We start from the raw sequence: 20,791 nt of genomic DNA on the forward strand, positions 1-20,791 counted from the left end.
GTCTGAGGCAACGCTAGCAGGCTAAAGTATAAACCTTACTGTATGTGAAAATACCCCACTGCTCATTTGATACATCACCTCAGGAAACACTTGCCGGACACATTTATAATCTCACTAACTAGTTTCACGTCTTATTAAATATAACATGACGTTCATTTTCTAATTTAGGGTCTCATTTAGAGGAAAAGAGACGGTACAGCTGGATAAGCTTCAGTTCGTGGCTACATTTTGATTGACTAGTCACTGCTGTATGTAATGTTTTTATTATACAGCTGGTATAAGGAACATATCTTATTCCTGCAGACATTCAACATAGTTTTCTTTTTCTTAGTTTTCAGATTAGAGGTAATATCAGATGTTTTTACTACTCTGTGTTTCAACTTTAGCTTTTTTTAAACTAAACTTACTAAATTAAAAAAAAGCTTGAATACACTGATGTCATATGTAAACTAGCGCTGCCACAAACGATTATTTTGATAGTCGACTAGTCACCGATTATTTTTGCGATTAGTCGACTAATCAGATCATCATCCATTGAATGTAAAACTACAGCTTATTGCACCAGCAGCATCTGCTCTTATATAACTATCATTAGCTTACAGCTTTAAGTGTTTAAGGTCTGTGATAACTAAAAATAAAGACAAGATGATAGTTTATTACATTTTAATGAAGTTTTCAGATTGTTTCGGTGGAGTTTAATAAACTCCTTGCTATCTAAAATATAACAGGACACCGGAGTATATTCTCGAGCATCTCACACTTCTGATAATCAGCTGTCTGCTTGACGTTTATTCAGCTGTGTAAAAACTATAACTTTAATCTCAGCCAAACTGATTTACTCAGGAACAAATAAAATACTAAAAAAAAAAAAAGCCAAACAACAACATTTTTAAGTTATCTAAGTGACTCATATATCATGTTTAACCTGAGTAGCGAAAGACGGCGGTGGGTTTGAAAACAATTTGCCGGGAGTCCGGTGTTCTCACGGCTCTAGTTAGCCTAGCCCCCGGCTAGCTATCGAGCTAGTGGGTAACAGACGTCTCTGAAAACGTCGGAGCGCTTTTGAAAATATGCGGTGTCTTGATAAACTGAGCAGATATTTGAGGTTTGCACAGCTACATTCTCGCCTGAAAATATGTGAAACGTTTATTTTGTGACCCAGAAAGAATAATAAGAGTAATATTAAAACTAACTAGCTACCGCCATTGTTGGAAACTGAGCAGGGCCGCGCTATGAATTCTGGGACACAGCTTCTTCTTCGGGGTTTAACGGCAGCTGGCATCCTTGTACATGCAGTGCTGCCATCTTCTGTTTCAGTCCGTTATTACACTCTTAAATCCTGCTACTTATTCCTGCGTCTTTTGGGATCTTACAAAGCTTCAAACGATGCGTCGACTATTAAATCAGTCGTGGACGATTTTGATAGTTGACGTAATCGTGACTAGTCAACTAATCGTGGCAGCTCTGATGTAAACACAGCTTCATTAATAACACCTCAGCTGTAGTTAAGTGTAGATTATCTTGAGTGCACACACACAGCATTGCAGAGGTTACACATTCCTGCTCAGTAGGCAGCTGGTGTTGGTTTTGGTTTGTTTCTTTTGGTTCATCTTTGAACAAAGTTTCAACCCCCCCACTGTCACCACCCCGCCTGCTGTGCAGTCAGTAGAAGCCAGAAAATGAAATAAAAAAGAAGCAGTGACAGTCACACTGCAGCACAGGCATCAGTACTTGTGATTGACTGGAAGTTCAGCAAAAATATTTTAGATAACATCATCAACAGACACATCAGTTTTTAATATACGATTAGTTCCCAGATGATTTACTGACAGTGGCATAAAACATCTCCTCCTGTGTTATGTTTTCTGTGCAAGTGACCCGAGATAGTTCTAATGCACTCTGAGCAGCTGCCCATCCTAAAAATTCATTTTAATAATTGACACAGCAGAAAAACACAGACGTGCTTTAATGCTGACTGTGTTGCACCTATGGGAGGCCCGGCTGTGGTACACACAGGTTCACTGCCATGCTTTACTGAGACATTTAAAGGGACTCAAATGAAATTCGTTTCGCCTGGTGTTTGTGAGGTGGAAAAGGCCTGGAGCAGCAGCGTGGGCAGTTTTCATGGCAGTGCTGAGGGCAGCAGATATGAAACAGATCTTTCAACAGAGCTGTGTTAGGCTGCCTTTCCCTTTCAGTCACATGCTGTTCTACTGGTTCCAGTTTCAAATAATGAGGTCAATCTATGTGAAAATAATTAATGCCTTTAAGCCAGAAGCTCAGGGTTCAGACTGAAATGAGTTTTCTACTCTTTGATCTGCACGATGTTATAAAAGATATTCCCGTGTCATCTATTAGTCCCTGGATTTTTCAGTCTGCATATTGTCCTTGAGGATGAATCCCAAATTGTCTGGATGAATAGACCGCACCCATCAGGGTGGGTGCGGTCTATTCACCCCAGGCACACAGTTCTAGCTGTCAGCACAGAAGCCCCGCCTGTAATCCTTTCAAAACTTCTTTTTTTTAAGGGACAACCAATCAGAAGACATTTCATTCAGAGGGAGGGGGGCTGTCTTGTTTTGGGCAGTGAACAAACTAACAGCGACTGTGACTCATACTACTCTAGAAGAGTCCACGAATAAAAATGTTGAGGTTGAGTTAGAAATGATCATATTAGAAATCCTGTAAGGAGTCCTGAGCATCAGCCCAAAATAAGTTTTACTTGTGCAAACCATTTGATACAGCCAAAATAGCAGATGTAATCATTAATGAAGGGAATCACTGTTTCAGGGCCATATGCGTTATATGAAGTGGTCTCCAGTAGTCCCCAAACAGACTGGCCCATTTATCAGACGTAACAAGCTGTGGGATCCTCTGGCAGGTCTCATTTTAAACACAGCCATTATCAGCTTTTCATTTCAAGCCTTGCTGCTCTCACTGTGGACTAATGACGGGGGCCTCCTTTGCAACAGGACAGGGGACAGTGTGTGTGTGTGAGAGTGTGTGTGAGTGTGTGTGTGTGAGAGTGTGTGAGTGTGTGTGTGAGAGTGTGTGTGAGTGTGTGTGTGTGTGTGTGTGTGTGAGTGTGAGTGTGTGTGTGTGAGAGTGTGTGTGAGTGTGAGTGTGTGTGTGTGAGAGTGTGTGTGAGAGTGTGTGAGTGTGTGTGTGAGAGTGTGTGTGAGTGTGTGTGTGTGTGTGTGTGTGTGAGTGTGAGTGTGTGAGAGTGTGTGTGAGTGTGAGTGTGTGTGTGTGAGAGTGTGTGTGAGTGTGAGTGTGTGTGTGTGAGAGTGTGTGTGAGTGTGTGTGTGTGTGTGTGAGAGTGTGTGTGTGTGTGTGTGTGTGAGTGTGAGTGTGTGTGTGTGAGAGTGTGTGTGAGTGTGAGTGTGTGTGTGTGAGAGTGTGTGTGAGTGTGAGTGTGTGAGAGTGTGTGAGAGTGTGTGTGTGTGTGTGTGTGTGTGAGTGTGAGTGTGTGTGTGTGAGAGTGTGTGTGAGTGTGTGTGTGTGTGTGTGAGAGTGTGTGTGTGTGTGTGTGTGAGACCTTATGCTTCTGTCACTTCTGTCCTGATCAAAGTTTAATGAACTCTTTAGTGCACATGCCTGAGAAGCATCTTACACATCACACACTCAGGATGTCATCATGAGTGGATACAAACACTAAACTTGTTGTCTTCATTACTTATTTTTAAAAAATGGAATTTGAATGAATAATTGCATTTCTTATTCTAAGTCTTGGAGAAAGTTAATAAATGTGCTCTGCATCCATGTTTCATCCACAGTATGGTTTATGGATAAGACCACCTGACATTTTAATGATCTTCTAAACAAGAACATGTCTAAAAAAGTCTCTCTCGGATGCTTGAAGCGATACAGCTGTCACATACCCTAGAAAGTATGTAGATAGCAGTTTGCTGTCATAACAATAACAATGATATTGTTTTTTAACAGTTTACACTTTTGTGATCAGAAATCAAATTTCATTTTCAAAGACATCTAAACCCAGTTTTGTGCATTTCCTTTTCTCCATCTGAACAATCACATTTAACAGATCATTCAAACCAAAATGTTCGTATCTGAACTGAACCGTCTTGTTTTGCAAACAGGACAACTTGTCTGCAGAAAGTTCCCTCCATTGCATCACAGAGGTAAGAAAAAATGGGAAAGGTGGAAAAGTTGATTCAGTTGCTGTTTCATAATTTATATGCCCCCTTCCTTCTGCTGTGCATAAACAGTGCACCCATCTGTCCTGGTTTATCCGCTTGGAAATTCACCACTTTAAATGCAAATTACCTTCCTTTGTAGGACATCAACAAGCCATAATCCCTCACTGGCTCTTACAGTAGGTAAAAGCAGTCGAATATTATTCTTGGAAAGGAAGCAGAGAAGTCATGCATACTTAGCAGCATCCTTTTTTTTGGCTAATCTAAACTTTAACTCTGTAATGCTCGGCCAACACAAATGAAAACATCTCAGGGGGCAAAATGGTTCTTGGAAAATGTGCTGTGTGAGGTATTTTAGTTACAAAATAAAATGCTGATTTTACAGATGCGTTTGTGTAAATATGTATGTTTAAACGTGGACTGAGTGAAACAAACAGTAGGTTTAAAGATGGCTAAAAATCAAGAAAAAGAAAGTTTTGAGTCAGCAAAGGAGATTATTTTCTCTTCACTTCTTCAAGAGGGGCTAAAGATATTATGCCACTGTATTTTATTCAGGCTGATATCAGCTCAGTTTTTAAAAAACAAACAACTGATCTATAGTGTTGACTAGTATAAGGAAATTCACTTATTTATTGTCTTTAAAAAGCACTGACTTATTTTAAGCTCATAATTGGCACCTCCCACACAAAGCTTCCTTTGAGCTAATATTGTTCTATGCAGGTGTAGCTGGAGCAGCATGTTAGTACGAGGCGTCAAACCAGACAAAAGAGAGAGAAGCTACAGGGCTGTCATCAAGGTGGAAAGAGACGATGACTTTCACCACAGGAGAGGTTGAGACTATTCAAGTGCTCGAGAGAAAACAAGTTAAAGATGGCTGAAGGATGAAGAAGCTGCTCATAAAATTAGAACCCAGAAAGTTCGAGATTAACATTCGTAAGTGAGCACTTATTCTAAAGTGACTTTATAATCAATTACTAAGGCGAAGAAGAACTGTTCTGTTTTAAAAAGAGGACAACTGCAAGGACACGCTCACTGAGTATGTGTGTGCTTAGAGTGTGCTTATTCAGAGGAGCAGACTGGTATGAAGAAGCAGACATGCAAACAAAAAAAGGTAAATAAATCATCTGAATCCAGCTGTTTTTGTTAGAAAAAATATATTTCTCAAAAAGCTAGAACATTTTTTTAAGCTAAATTAGGTTCAAAGCCAAAAAGAGCACGTCTTTGTGTTCATGTGAACCCCTCTACACACAGCCGAGAGTATGCAGCAATGACTGCAGTGCAAACTCTGGTAACAGAAAACAACTTTTAGCCAAAACATCAGAAAAACTGATCCAAACAACCTGAAAACTCAGCACTGCATTCACTCAGGTCCGCAGCAATACACCTGGCAATTTACAACTGACCTAATTCTCCATTTTGAACCACGAAGGATCAATTCTCACACTCTTGTACGCCACAGTAATTGTGGCTTTCCTATTACACATCTAGGTCTTTTTCTACGGAAAACTAGCTTATAAAATCTGAAATAACTGACAGTGGCTGAAATGTGCATTGCTTTACTTGAAAGGCGTGTATAAGAGCAGGAACATTTACCTCGTACTCCTGAGAGAAGTGCAGACCATCGTTGGCCTTGAGTCTCTCAATGTGGTCGGCCAGGTCACAAACAGCGATGGGAGGATGTTCCCTCATCCCTGCAGAGACAGCGAGAGTGGTGAGTGCCGTCCATCACAGACACACATGCACAGAAATGTGTGCGCACACAGAGTGCAGATGCATGTTGAAGGCTCAGTGTTAACTGGTCGCAGTGATATGAGGTGACAGTGAGAGTGCTGTGTGCTGAGCAGAGGGATGATGTCTGGCTGTGCAGCTCTTCAACAGCATGCTGTAACCACGCTGCAGATGAGCACCAACTAGCATGCTGATTGGTTAAAGAAATCCCATAAAGCAGTAGGTGAGTGGGAAGGTGGCTGGGGTGCAAAAAATACAGCATTTTTAACTGATGTGGTCAAATATATATGTATATATTTTAACTTAATGGTAGATGTATTGCTTTATTAAATTAGATAGACAGTCTACATTTAGCGCTAATGAAACCCACTTGGTGTAAAATAGCTGACATGGGCAGGTCATGAGAAGAGAAGGTGATGGTGATAAATGGGAGGTCTCTACTTCTAAAGGCTTCTATGTAAAACAGAAAAGGGCACCAGGCGGGAATGAAAGGAAACATTAGTAAAACACAGGAGGATTGAAAACTAACTTGGAGTATTCGGGCAACTGAGGACACTGGAACCTGTGTGGGAAAGATGAGGCAAAACCAAAGCACAGGGGTCAGTTAGGACAAGAGGACACAAGGAACAGTGAGGAAGGAGCTGCCCTACTCAGCAAAGACTTAAGAGACGCTGAACACAACTTTCCCAGATGGCTAAATAACATTTAAAAGAATTTAGCATCCGTTTCACTGTAATCAATAAACTGACTGTGCTTCGTATCTGTTTGTTCTTTGGTTTCATTTGAAGTGGTCCGACTCAGCTGTCCATTTTGGGTTAAACTGGGCTGTCTCGGTCCAACATTGCTGTTATTAGCACCTTTAGATGTTTGGTTCTTGGCACTCTTACATCTGTGTTTAACCACAGCTGCCAAGAATAAAACGTCTCCCTTTTTTCATTTTCAAAATGAGGATTTCTTTAGGCAAGGAGCATTAAAGCCTCAAGAAGCTCATCATCTTACTCTTGACACTTAAAGGCCCTTACCCCTGTGTTTGAAGGTCCTTCATTCCCAGTGAAGTATACTTTACATATTTGCTAAGGAGATCTTAATGCAAACGACATTCTTTTAGACACACGTTCATCGTCATCTCACAGACACATTGGTTTAGGTTGGGTGTGATCAATGACTCTGTAACAGAGTCATTGATCACACCCAACCTGAAATTTATTGTAGTGGTGATTTTCTCACTACTGTCCCAGAGAGGAAAAAACAGCTGAAACCAGAAGCATATGTACCAATATATGTAAGATGCATTTAAAAAAACTTGCAGCCATAATAAACCAGCACAGTATCTGTTTAATGCTCTGGAATGAGATGTTTACGTCCTGGAACCTGTCTATGCACAGCAGTAGCCAACGTTTAGCCAACTTTTAGCTTTTTTTTTGTTTGTTCTTATTTGCTTTAAGTCATGATTGTATTAAAGTGGTTTTACTGTCCCTGTGCCAATAGGAACTTTGTCTTTTCACTTTCATTTAAACAGCAGCTTCAGAACAGCTGCTCAGACTCTGGCCAAGATGGCTGCTTCTAAAAGGATTTGGGCACGATAACCAATCACAAGACCTCAGTAACTCACCCGAGTAATAATATAGTGAACGTCTTTTTGTTTTTTGCCAGTGTTGTAAAATTATTGCAAACTTAATTCACAACTTCAGTCTTTGCTACATTACGAACAAAATCATTTGGGTAAAATGAATGCTTATTGAACCTGAAATTGCTCGTTGTGATAATTTAAACAATATATGTCATATGTGCTGAATGATACCTGGAACAACAAAACAAAAACCTTCATATTTAGAAGTATGGGTCTGAAAGCAGCATCATAAGAAAATCTGTCACAATTGAGGCTGCCCTTGGTGCTGTGGACTGATTGGACTAAAGTCTAAGTTTGATTTTGTGCTAAAGCAAGAAATATGCAATAAATACACTCGACATGAGATCAAAGGTGTTGTTTTAGTTATTGATTTATGATTGCAGCAAATAGGAGAGCAGATCTACTTTATACAGTCCAACCAAGATTAAGATTATGTTGCTGAGAGAACTTTCATTTCCAACAGTGCTTGTTTTGAATAAAATAACTCCAAAATATTACAAAATGGTGCAAATATTAAGACTAAACATGTGTAACTACATGAGAGCACATTGATTAGGTGTGGCCTAACATCGTTGGGCGTGGCCTAACAGTTGAAGAGTGTCCATTTAAGCTACGTGCTGCAAAGACGTCAGGTTGCAACAGAAGCAAAAACACTGAAAGTTTGGAGCGTTTTTGGAGCTTTGATCCAGCGCCTCTGCATCCTCATCTACTCCAATCTCATCCATACTGTAACCAAAATAGCAGCGTGTAGCATAAAATAGAGGCAATCATTAGTAACATGTAACAATTTTATTAACTCGTCACTATATGTGAATTCTGTATATGTGAATGCTTAATAGAAACACTAAAACTTGATGTTGTTCCAACAAGACTTTTATGGTGATGTGTTTGGTGCTGAAGAAGAGATTTTCTTTTTCAGATACAGACTCGTGTTTCCTTATTTTGCTCTGCGCTTTCTTCGGTTGCCACAGATGTCCCAGAATGAGCCTTGGTGGGAAGTTACAACGAGTTTGGCCGCCATTATCTCAGAAGGGAGCAAATTAAAAAACAGCAGAAGCAGTGAGTACCAGCTCGTGTCTGAGTGCGCCTTCAGCCCTGATTGTTTCACAAGCAGGGCAAAAATAATTAGCTCAAGCTGAAGTAGTAACATGCTCAGAGTTCGAGATCATGACCAGACTTGCATTTATTAATGAACATAGTCTTTAAGCACACAAAGCGTTGTTGGTCTTTTGTGTTAGTGTATTCCTGTGTGAATGATTTCCCTTCATTGATAAAACTATTATAACACTTTTTAAATCTGTGGCTTCTGCAGAGTCAGTTTTGTGTCTCCTTGTGTTTTGCATTCATTCATGTTTAGTAGTTACTACGTTATCATCCCTTGTGTATCATGTTTGTTTATGTATTCTTTGAAGCTTTGAGTTGTTTCTGTGTTTCCTGTTTGGTTTCATTGTAACTTTTTGTTTATTTCTTTAAAGTTGTGAACTTTTTGCACCCTTGTGTATCTCTTGTTGTGTTTGAATTGTAGCTAGTGTTTAGTTACTGTTCTCTGTTATTTGAGTTTAGTTTCCTCACAGTTGCCTTTGTTCAGCACAGCTTGTGTATCGCGCTCATCCACCGAGTTAGCTCCTGTTGTACTGCTTTGTGTTTATTTGTACTTTCCCCGTCTCACTGTTTTGATCGTCTGCACCTCTGTCCCAACTGTCTCCAATCCCTTAATCACTCCATGTGTATATATAGTTCTATCTTTGCCTCAGTCTTTCATGCATTTCCTTCTGTGATCTCGTGAGCTTGTTTGGATTATATTGTCTTTAAACTCTGCGTCAGCTTCGTTGAGTGGCCTTCTGTTAAATCAGTCTGCCTACATTGTCTGCATTGGGTTCTTTAACCTGCTTTAGCTCCTGTCTCTTCAAACCCTGTTCCCGTTTCAGAAACCCTACGTTCTTCTGATTGGTTAACTAATTGAAAACTACTGAGGGACAACACCCAGCGACTCATACTGGATCAAATCGTCCATTAATTCCACTGCAATTCATTTAGAAGGTGCACATGAGGCTTACTGCCCTGCTAGACAGACATAAATGGAACTAAATGACAAATATTTAAACTGGAGAAACCTCTAGAGAAAAAACAATGATTATACAGCACGAGTCAGTAGTTTGGACTCCAACCCAAAAACTGCAGATTATCTCTGTGGCAGCATTTGTATTTTATTGATTTAGTTCACCTGATGGCCTTGTCTGTAGAGTGATATAAGGAAGTCCATGATGGAAGTAGAAAATAAAATGAAAAAGCTGTGTGAAGTTTAAATAAATTTATATCATTACTTGTTTTTTGTTTTTTTTTTAACATTATCATGTGTTGTATACACATTATATTAAAGAGGGAAATGAAGATTTTCATAGTTTAATTCTGTTACCTGATATGAACCTGGAAATTCTACAAAAGTAAAATGGCCCCGGTCACCCGAACTGACAACTAAAAGTTGTGGAGCGTTTCCATTTTATTGAAAAAAAAAAAGAGATCACAGTTTGACTTCATTATCATGATATCATCTGTCATTTTTTCCAGTGTTTTGTTTTGAGTAACGTCGAGGCCACCCAGCGTGCAGAGGTTGTCAAGTGAGCTGATGAATTTATGCTCGAGTAAACAACATCTGCCAAAATCCCTCCTGCTGCTGCCACCACAGGTAAATGCCACCCATCTCAAGAGAGAAGAACGTGGACAAAAAAACAATGACATACTTTATGCTTAAAACTTCCCACTAAAAGACAGGTGGGAGAAAAGGATAAGAGAAGATGCTGGGAGGCGTAGAACAGATGAAAAACAAAGCTAAAAATCAGTTAAACAGTCAGATGGGAGAATGAATGAGGACACAAAGAGACGATAAAACAGAAAAACAGAGCTACAGTATGCATGCAGACTAAAAATATGAAAACTAATTGTTTATAAGTAATTCTTATGGGAATAAAGGGTTACTAAGTTACTGGGACAAAGTCCTCGCTAGGAGGTCAGGGTGAATGGACAGCTCAACGATCACTGGATGTGAAGACATTCGATTTCCCTTTTGAACATCTGAATAGAAATATCTCACTCTAATTGCTTTCATGGTAAATTTAGTCTTTGATTGCACAATCATACGGAAAGAAAATCTAAGGTTTCATGCATCAGGCCATAACTTACAAATTTAGCATCATTCTTATTCAACAAAAACTAAGCCAAGGCAAAGCTTTCTGAAGATTTTATACTTCATTCAGGTTGAGGTCTGGGCTTTGACATCTTGGTTATTTTCTTTTCTCCTAACAGATTTGCTGGTGCTCTTGTTATTATTCCCTTTCTTCTGTGGGCCATTTTCATCCAAGGCTTCCTGTAGCTGTTGGACAGACGCTCTCAAATTAGATAGAAGAGATCATGTCTGACATAATGACTTCAAGGTGTCCATGTCCCAGCTCATGCTGCCATGTTTAAAGAGAAGAGGTGTAAAAAAGGCCACACTTGTCAGTCAAAGTGATGTTTACTTTCCAAATTAGTAAATCTAAACATATAAATAATTTTTTGTGACATTATGTTCTAAGTTGAAACCATTGTATAAGTTTTGTTGTTCAAATTTAGATGATGAGGAAATGATTAAGATGTAAACCTATAGGGGGTGGGGCTAAATAAGTATATACTTCTGCTTACTCCTTTTCAATCAACTGCGTGGAATAATATTATGAAATGTTGGTGACTGTATATGTTTGAAATAAAAATGAACTGAACTTTAACATTTGACGTGCTTACCGAGTCCTGTAGACCAGAAGATGAAGCATTTGCATTTTTTGCAGATTGCACAGTTTGACCTTGTGGTGAAATTGAGACTTGCACATACTGGGAAGACTGGTGACTATTTTGAATGTTTCTCCATTTGACAATAATCTTTGTAACTGCAGAATGACTTTAAGTCATTTGGAAATGGTTTTATATCCCTTTCCAGATTGATGGGCAACAACAAGATTTCCCTGAAATCACTGCTGATGTCTTTATTCTGTCATCTTTGCATTTTGTGTCAACACACCTGAATGCTCCAGACCAGAAAACTGTCAAAACCTCTGCTTTTATACACTTGCTCATCAAGTGCAGTTAATTAGTAGAACCTGGCTGCCACTTGCACCTCTTTCCATGGACACTGTAAATATGTATTTTATTCATACAGCGCTTCCGCATTTGTCTCTGACGAATTAGTAATGATGTGTTTAAAACATCACATGTTATACACTGCCAGTGAAAAGCTTGAACACCTCCATTTTTCCAGTTTTACTGCAATTCAAGTTGTTCAAGTCCAATGAAACGGTACAAAAGGTAAGAGATGAACCGCCAGAGGTTAAAAGGTTACAGCAAAATGAAAAATAGTGTGTATTTCACAATCATACAAAAAGTCCTTTTTTCAGGGAACACAAAACGGGTGAACACTTTAAAGCTGTTCTGCAGGAGGCTGATCAAGCCTCGAAAGGTGGTGTTACTGATTTCTGCAGGTGTTCTGGATTAAAATAAAAGCAGTGTGCCACACATTTATGGGAACCTCTGCAACAGATATGGGAACAACTTTGATTTCTATTGTAGAAAGAATGACACAAGTGTGTTCAGCTGTTATCAGCCAAAGGAGGCGACTGTGATGAGTCAAAGCGGAGAATACATTTTGGTCTATGTGGTGAGAATAAGGCACGGCGGGACCACAGATCAACATTCAGAGCCATTTTATTTACACTTCTCACCACGAAACAACACCACACACACCTGAGTCCCTGTGTTTTAACTCGGCGGGTGTGATTACGGATGCTGAGCAGGTGCGTCCGCCCTCCCTGCACGGCATCGCAGACCACGCCCCACCACAGTCTATAAATTGATTCCAAGATTTCTTGCTTCCAATTGTTTATTTGTACTATACTTTCATTTCAAAGTGCAATGAGACAATAAACGGCATAATTTTCAATAAAAACAGGAAAAAGTGGGGTTTTCTGAAACTTTTGACCAGCAGAGTACTTATCTAATTTTAGAACCTGGTACAGACCAGGTGATTTGGTTTTATTATGTCCCGATGCACACAACCTTAGAGTGTTTACATGCTTTTTCACATGAAAATTATGGATGGAAATCAGACATTTTTCTCAGAAATAAACATCAGACTAAGCCAGCTGAAAACTGTTTAGTTATAGACGGACTTCCTGCCTCCAAAAACATGCATTAGGAGACACGGCTGCCCCAGAAACAATATGCCACCCAGGCTTTAACAGCACGATAATGAAGTTAACAAAATGCAGAAGTATGATGTCTCACACACACTTTGTTTTAACGCCACGTTTTCAAAGTAACGGAGTAAGGGAATAGGAGGCAGTGAATGAAATCACTGTGACAAACATGAGTGGGAGTCATTTTTTCAGTTTTGCATCAATAATTAGCACTAGATGTTTAAATTCATGCTAATATATGGCCCTCCTGACAGTGTGTGTGGTGATGGCACATTTTTAATTAAAGTATGTGATAAACAAAATGGTTAGATTAACTGACTGTCCAAGAAATGTGATTTATTTGTTACGTTGCATTCATTACTGGAATGAATGCAAAGTCAGTCAGTCTGTGTCTGAGCAAGGCATTCTTAAAATTTCACCCCCAACCAGCCTGAGCCTGGTTCTGCCCGAGGTTTCTTCCTGTTAAAAGAGACTTTTCCCTCCCACAGTCGCTAAGGGCTTGTTCATAGGGGGTCGTCTGATTGTTGGGATTGTGTCTTTACCTAAAATATGAAGCGCCTTAAGACAACTGTTGTTGTGATTTGGCTCTATGTAAGTAAAACTTAACTGATGAAATTAAACTGAACTAAAAAAAAAAATCTCTAAAATCACGTTGCTAAACTTGCTAACTTAGGACTCCACCCTCTCATGAAAATATCACTTCTGACGTGAAAAGAACAACAACATGGAGACAAAGTGCCAAATATGAATGAAGATATTTTCTAAAGCAGTTGTTTCATGTTCTTGCACAGACACTAAAACACAAGTTTTAAAACCGTGTAAGTCTCATCCAAAAATGACTGAGGTGACACTGATACTTGAGAAACTGAATCTGACAGTTAGTTGTCACCTGTCACCTCAAAAACAGGATCCTTCATTATATTTCTGGGTGTCAATGGATTCAGTAACACAATCCTTCAGTGATAATTTCTCAGCACCTTTAGAAACAGAAACTGGATGCAACTGGTAAAAATTTAGACCTCAGTAAAAGTCTGTTTATGGGGCTGAATGTTTGCATGTGCATGTGTTTGTGTGTCCATGCCTTGTGTCTGATAGTTGAGTCTCCTCATCTCCACAGGATCTGACGAGTGGGCCAGCAGCGAGTCCTTCACTCCTGCCATGTGCTCATCCTTGGCTGGAGACGTTCGTTTCCTGGAGAAAAAGCAAAACCAATTTAACGTTACATAATGTACCAACAGGCCAAATGGGTATTAATGACTCCGAATGAGCAAATTTCTAAACTTTATTTTCTGGAAAATACTGGGAAAAAAGAATCTGCAACAAGCTACTGTGCAAAAAACAATAAGGATTACACGTAATTTGAGCATACTTTATAGATGATGAAAAGCGTTGTAGAATGTCTGAGGACTAAAACTTTGGCTTCAAGCAGTGTCCTCCTATTTGCAATATTGAGCTGGTTTGCTCTGACTTTTCAATTTTATAGGAATTTTAATGTATTTGTTTTAAATTTTATTTTATGGCCCAAGAAAAGTTTCTACTAAACAATAAACACAGACTTAAAATCAGTAACAATATAATTCCTGAAACAGACCAGCAACCTAAAGTTTACTCAGTCACTTGACCCTGGACTGGATACGTGAATAAAATCTGTCGATGGGTAACAATGTGTCCAGTCTTGGTTCCTGATTCCAGGGTTGCACAGAATTTCAGCTAAAACCCACTGAAAGACGACGCTCAAAGACGACGCTCAAAGACGACGCTCAAAGACGACGCTGAAGGCGCCATACCAAGCATCAAAAGAACATTAAGAATTGATTAAAAAGCGAAAGGTGGCGAGCCAGAAAAATACATCCTGTTATAGCTCAATTTGGTTGAAAGGGCATCTTTTATTTCTCAGCACTTCTAAACTCCTTAGACATCCAGATGAGTCACATCCAGACCCTTCTCTGATGACACAGTTTTCCAAACAAAATGAGTGAAATCAGTTCAAATGTTAGTGGCTCATGTTGGTATTTATTTAACAGGGCTTTATCATTAGTGAAGTATCTGTTGTACTTGGGAATATTAAACGTGTAAGTATGACCTAATATTTACAGTATGCTACTGAACTGCACAGTAGAAGCTTTCTCCATTTACTTTTCAAACACTGATTTAAGATCATCAGCTGCCTGTTTCAAAGATTTTCAGACACACCTGATTTGCATAAAGTAGCCTCGACCCAAACTTTATGCAAATAAAGAGTGGGCAACTCAACACCCCCTCTCTGGAAATGTGGCGATACGAGACTGCATTGCACGGCTGCTACACAGACAATGAGAAATGCAAATGACTCCTTTAAAACAGAAATATGACACTAAAATTCATCTGCTCAGCTCAAACAGCTATAGCCCCTTTAAATGAACCGTTAATTTGCATTCCTTAAATGTAATAACTACATTAGGGTTGAAGTGCAGGCAAACCTGAGTGTTTCACCTTGAAACAGAACGTCCTTATATTTAAAACATCTCTTGATAAACGGATATTATATATATTTTATACATTTTGAATTAGGGACTGTGGAAAGTAAATGGAGCCCATACATCATCAATCAGCCCACGCATACGTGACACATATATTCACAGGTGTGTATTCAGCATGATTTTTGCAGGTAACACAAACAGGAGAGTGAAATGCCATTGTGAGGTCAGTTATTGCCTCTTGGTGATATCAGGATTCGATTTTTCCATGTCTACAATTTGTTTTGAAGGCTGCTTCTGCAGGTGTGTGAGGGGCTGAGAGGTGAAGAAAGCATGAAGGGAGAATTATTCTGGAGGGAAAGATCAGCCGGATTTGTGAACTCGACACTCGACACAGAGCTGAAGAGCAGAAAACAGACGCACAAAGAGACAAACATGCTAAAATGTAGTCTCACACGCTGACACAGAAGACACACATGCTTAGAGGGGCTGTCAATTGAAGCCAATATGCCTGAAAACCAAACAAAAAGAAGACAGCTCACAGACACTGACGTGGGACTGTGATTTGAACGTGTAACAGAAACAAGTATCTGTCACTTCAAATCATCACTGTCAGCAAATGTAGACACGTCTGACCCACAAAGCATGTTTACACAGCATGCACGATGTGCAAGGGCAGGCAGGAGAGGTTGGAGGGTGGGAGGGTGGAAACAGACAGGAGCACTAACCTTTCTTGTTTGCTGCATCCACAGAAAGTAGGCAGACAGTTAGCAAGGAGGAAGAAACAGAGAGGATTCATTTACAAGTCGTCAGAGGACCTGACAGAGTTCATTGCTTCACCTCACAAACTACTCCTTCATCTCATCTTTGACCTGATCTCATTTTCTAATAAAATCTGATGTAGTTCATGAACAAAGAGAGAGTGTTTTTAATATTTCTAATGATCTCCACAGAGCAACCTGGAACAAATTACTGTAACCTGAATGGAAGGCTGGTTTCAGTCTGTGGAACGTGATGAAGCAGCCGTCTCCTCTAAACATCAACCCACAGTGCTGAAAGGGCCAAAAACCAAAGTTCTTCTAATGGTCATTGGAGACTGGCTCTAAAAGCCAGCCAAGAGTCACAGACTCCCGAGTGAAAGTGTCGAAGCTTACAGCAGAAATAAACATGTTTACAAAAAACTTCCCCTCTTCATAGCAGCCGTGTGGTGGATGAATTTGTGTTTTTTATTTTGTTAAAGCATAAAGTCTACATGAGGGGTTGGCTGCGTTTATTGATAGGTGGAAGGTGACGCAGCAGGGTGTAGCTGCTAGGCTTCGTCTCAGTCCATCTATCTGCAGTATTTGTGCTGCTGGTGAGACAAATCCTGTCTTTTTCTTTTTTATTTGGAATGAATTAGCCGATGGCTGTGAATTGGACCTGTATAGTTTATGAATGCAGCATGCTAACCTAGCCTCCTGGCTAAGCTAATAACAACACTGCACCTTCTGGTCACTTCTGGGTCATAAACCCATGGCTATCCATTTCTATGGTTGGTATTAATTCCAACTTTTGCATCAGTTTTCCCCTCAAAAAAATTTGTAAGTGAAACTACCAAGCAGCCTCTTTATATTTCAGTTTAGCATGCATGAGTCGATATTGGTATACATAAGCTAACTGTGTTGAAAACTTTTCTTGTGACTAATGACCTAATTCAAGTTTCATGATTTTCAAAATAAATGGAATCATGTGAGGCTTACAGTAAAAACACACCCAACAATCTAAAATACCCCTTAATTAGACGCACTTAAAGTCTTAGTAACTCTAAGATATCTGAATATGTCAATATTAGTTAAAAATGTCACCAAGTCTTCACAATCTCAGGCAATATTTATATTTGTATGTATTTTTTACCTAACTAAAAAAAATTGATCTTGGAAAAACAAAGGATTTTGTTTGACGTTGGACTACAGCAAAAGGAAGAATGAGGAAAAAGACAAAACAAATTGTGCCTCTGAGCAGCGCAGCAGCCATATAGAGGCCCTCGTCAGCCCAGTCAGTAACTCCAGATGTTTGACCCAAGAACAGGAAGCACGAGCCAACTGTCAGGCTTGAAGAGCAGGGCCGCGAGGTAGCTCGCAGCACCTCCCTCCCATATGCCATGGAGGACCTTTGCCTTCAGGCCGGCTCAAACAAGACAAATGTCTGTCTCTATTCTAGAAAATCTTCCACTCTGACCGTTTCCTGGCACTCGGTTCTAATAAAATCTTCTTGTCATCTGTTGTGCTGAAGAAAATGCTTCAGGTCTCTCTGTGGACTCAGCTCGATGATATGAGGAGGAACACAATGAGCATGTACTGCCTCCAAGGTTTACCAAAAGTGTTGCTTCTCTCACAACAGATGACAAAAAAGGATCATCTGTATCCTGATGCTTCTGTTACTTAGTTTCAGGGAATAAAAGTGTAATTTTTTTTTTTTACATCTGATAGTTTGACATGTAAATGTTTTTTTTTAAAATAAAGTTTATAAAAATATATATGAACAAACTGCTCTGCTAACTGAAATGACAAAGCGGTAACTAGAAAAAGTAATTTAGATGTGAGTGTATTCCATTTTTTGTTATTTCACCAAAATGCTGCAGTGAGAGGATTCAGGAAAAACTAGAAAAATGGATCTTTCTAGTTTTTCTCCTCTGCTCACATTCAAAGTCTTGAACTATCAGAGCGCCCAGTGACGTGACACCATGGTCTCACTCTCAAATACCAACTTTAAAGCAGATTACTCACAAGATGGAGAGGAAATGGTGTCTTACTAATTTACTTCATTTACTTTGCTTTTTGACAGAGCTTAAAGCTGGATCGAGTGACCCTGAATTCACCCTCCACAGGCTTCCCATGATGCACTGAGCGTTTCTCCTTCTCTCACCATTTGTTTATAAACCATTTAATTATGAGTTATTATTAACCTCTGTCTCTCTTCCACAGTGTGTCTTTTGTCCTGTCTCCCTCCCCTCAGCTTCAACCAGCGCAGCAGATGGCCCCGCCCCTCACTGAGCCTGGTCCTATCAGGGGTTTCTTCCTGTTAAAAGGAAGTTTTTCCTTCCCACTGTTCATGGAGGGCCCCTAGCTGCTTACCCTAACCCTAACCAGTCTCTGTATTACTATAGGGTCTTTACGTTGCAATATTAAGCACCTTGAGGTGACTGTTGTTGTGACTTGGTGCTATATAATCTTAAAAACCTCATATTCATATTATCCCAGTGAAGCCCTTCCCTCTCAGCCTGCAGGCTTCTTTGTGGTTCATAGAATCCTTTAAAGTAGGATGGGAGACAGAGCTTCAGATATCCTTCCTGTGGATCCAGTTTGAGTTCAGGAGACAAACACCCTTTTCACTTTTAAGATCATACTTAAAATTTCCCTTTTTGATAATAAAGAAAAATTAGGGCTGAATCAGGTCATCTTGAACAATCTCTTAGATATGTCACTACAGGCTCAGCCCGATGGAGGACTTCCCATCATGTATTGAGTATTAGTTTTCTACTGTATTGCATATCATTACATTTCGTCCTTTGTCTTCCATAGTTTGGGTTCTGTTGCTATCTCTGTGCGCTCGTTTTACCCTGACACGTTCCATAAAGCTGCTGTTTCCTACGCCTGGTTCTGCTGCGATCATTTCCTCTTAAAAAGACATTCTTCCTTCCTACTATTGCAAATTAGGGTATGTACTAAAACTGATTAAAATCATATTCAGTCACTGATAGATCCACTACATTAATTTAATAATTTAGCATTTTAACAAAACAGGAACCTTTGTCTTTACTTGAATATTCACTGAAGTCAAAGCAGTAAAGGCCCTGTGAAGGAAAATGTTAACAGAAATTAAAATGTGCTTGTAAAAAACAGTGTTTTCAGTATTTTTATGAGTCTGATGTGATCAACGATTAATGTTTTCTGCATCTGTTGGAGGCGTCACTCCAAAAATAACCAGTGTGTGTCCTCGCAGTGTCCGCTGTTGCGTGTGTCATACTCACCTTTTGAAGAGTAAAATAGCGATGACTATAATGATAATCAGAATGACTGCCAGCACCGGACCCATCACCCACAGCATCTCTGGGTCTTCTTGTGGTTGTCGAATAACCCCACTGATCTTCACCGTGAAGGGATCAGAGAAAGGGCTGGCTGCAAATGTCCTCTGCTGCAAACGAGAAGGATTCAGTCAGTTCACACACACACTTGTTTTCATATCTCAGTGAGGACATCTCATTGGCATAACGCTTTCCCTAGCTGCTCACCCTAACCATCAAAAACGAGTGAAAAACCTGACCATAACCTAATCCTGACACTAAAACCACATTTTGAGCCTCAAAAATGCCTTCAAACTCATGAGGACGGGGATTTTGAAGCCAGCGGTCCCAACCCCTGGTCCACAGACTGGTACCGGTCCGAGAGTTGAGGCTCGGGTGTGAAATTTATGGTTTTCAGGGGTTTTAATCAGTTTTTATCATTAGTTTTATATCGTTTGAATAAATCTTCTTTTTTTTGGTACCGGTACTGGTTTTATTTCGTTGTATTTATCTGCGACACCTTAAAGGCCTGTCTGTGAAAATATTGTCAGACATAAACGGGTCCGTAGCGCCAAAAAGGTTGGGGACCGCTGCAACAAGTGACTGTTGATCCCAATGTTCTGTCCTCACAAAGATGTCTAAACATCATTTTATTTCATGAAATCTTTTTGCTCATTTTAAACATGTTTTGAGAAAAGTTGAGAGACGGGCAACAAAAGGCTGGAAAAGTAAGTGGTACTAAAAACAGCTGGAGGAATATTTTGTTAACTGGTAAACAGTGAGTAACATGAGTGGGCATGAAAGGAGCATCTTAGAGTTTCGAAGAAGTAAACACGGTGAAAAAATCCCTAAAAAAACAAACACCTAAAACAACAGCATGACTTCATACTAGAGGAGTCCAGTGTTGAACTAGCTTAAGTGCAGTCCAGACCTTTCTGGAGCATCATGGACCGGAGCATCTACAGTCCTATATCAGACAAGAAGGGGACGTCATTCCTCTTCCTGTTTTCTGTGTTTCACCATGAATAAAATCCGGATTTATGAGGTTTGCAAATCATTGCATTTTGTTCTTGTCACACAGCTCGCCAAGTTTTTGGGGATTTCAGGTATTCACACCACAGCGTCCCTTTTCAATGCAACACATCTATCAAACAGTCCCGCTGGTAGTTGTGCGATGTTTTAGGAAGAAAATAAGGGGACAGTAAAAACCATTGAATGGAAATAACTTGTGAATATTCTTAGAGCTAATTACTGGCTCTCAGGGTGGTTTTAAAAAAAGTTCCCTAGAGGTAAAGGTTTCATCTAGTTTTTACGATACAATATCAGGAGACAGTCTGGGTCAACACAAAAACAACTTAGATAAAAATTAATTTTATTCTTAGATGTGAGCGTTTTACTGTTTTCTTATTTGTTGAAATTAAATGGAAAGAAATTCTGGCTAGTTTATGTCTCTGTCTTGTATATTGGCAGTAGGCTGATATAGAGGTTTGTGCTTCATAGCATGAAGGTACCTTTGTTCCCCATGTGTGCAGTGACGTTTATTTCTATTCCAGTTC

General features: G+C 39.7%; 1 protein-coding gene across 27 annotated transcripts in view; it reads right to left on the minus strand.

Annotated features, from left to right (window-relative positions):
- ptprfa (protein tyrosine phosphatase receptor type Fa) overlaps positions 1-20,791 on the minus strand; it is a 361,887-nt gene that overhangs the window by 25,804 nt on the left and 315,292 nt on the right. For 13 of the 27 annotated variants that reach the window (XM_026143460.1, XM_026143466.1, XM_026143465.1 and 10 more), the window contains 5 exons: positions 19,203-19,366; positions 15,922-15,933; positions 13,819-13,928; positions 6,415-6,447; positions 5,751-5,848 (listed from right to left, as the gene is read on the minus strand). In XM_026143460.1, the coding sequence (XP_025999245.1) occupies positions 5,751-5,848; positions 6,415-6,447; positions 13,819-13,928; positions 15,922-15,933; positions 19,203-19,366 (417 nt within the window). The remainder of the gene's footprint in view (positions 1-5,750; positions 5,849-6,414; positions 6,448-13,818; positions 13,929-15,921; positions 15,934-19,202; positions 19,367-20,791) is intronic. The other 14 variants (XM_026143473.1, XM_026143472.1, XM_026143469.1 and 11 more) reach the window with 6 other exon arrangements.

This window comes from Astatotilapia calliptera, chromosome 15, assembly GCF_900246225.1.
Source record: "Astatotilapia calliptera chromosome 15, fAstCal1.2, whole genome shotgun sequence".
Lineage (NCBI taxonomy): Eukaryota > Metazoa > Chordata > Actinopteri > Cichliformes > Cichlidae > Astatotilapia > Astatotilapia calliptera.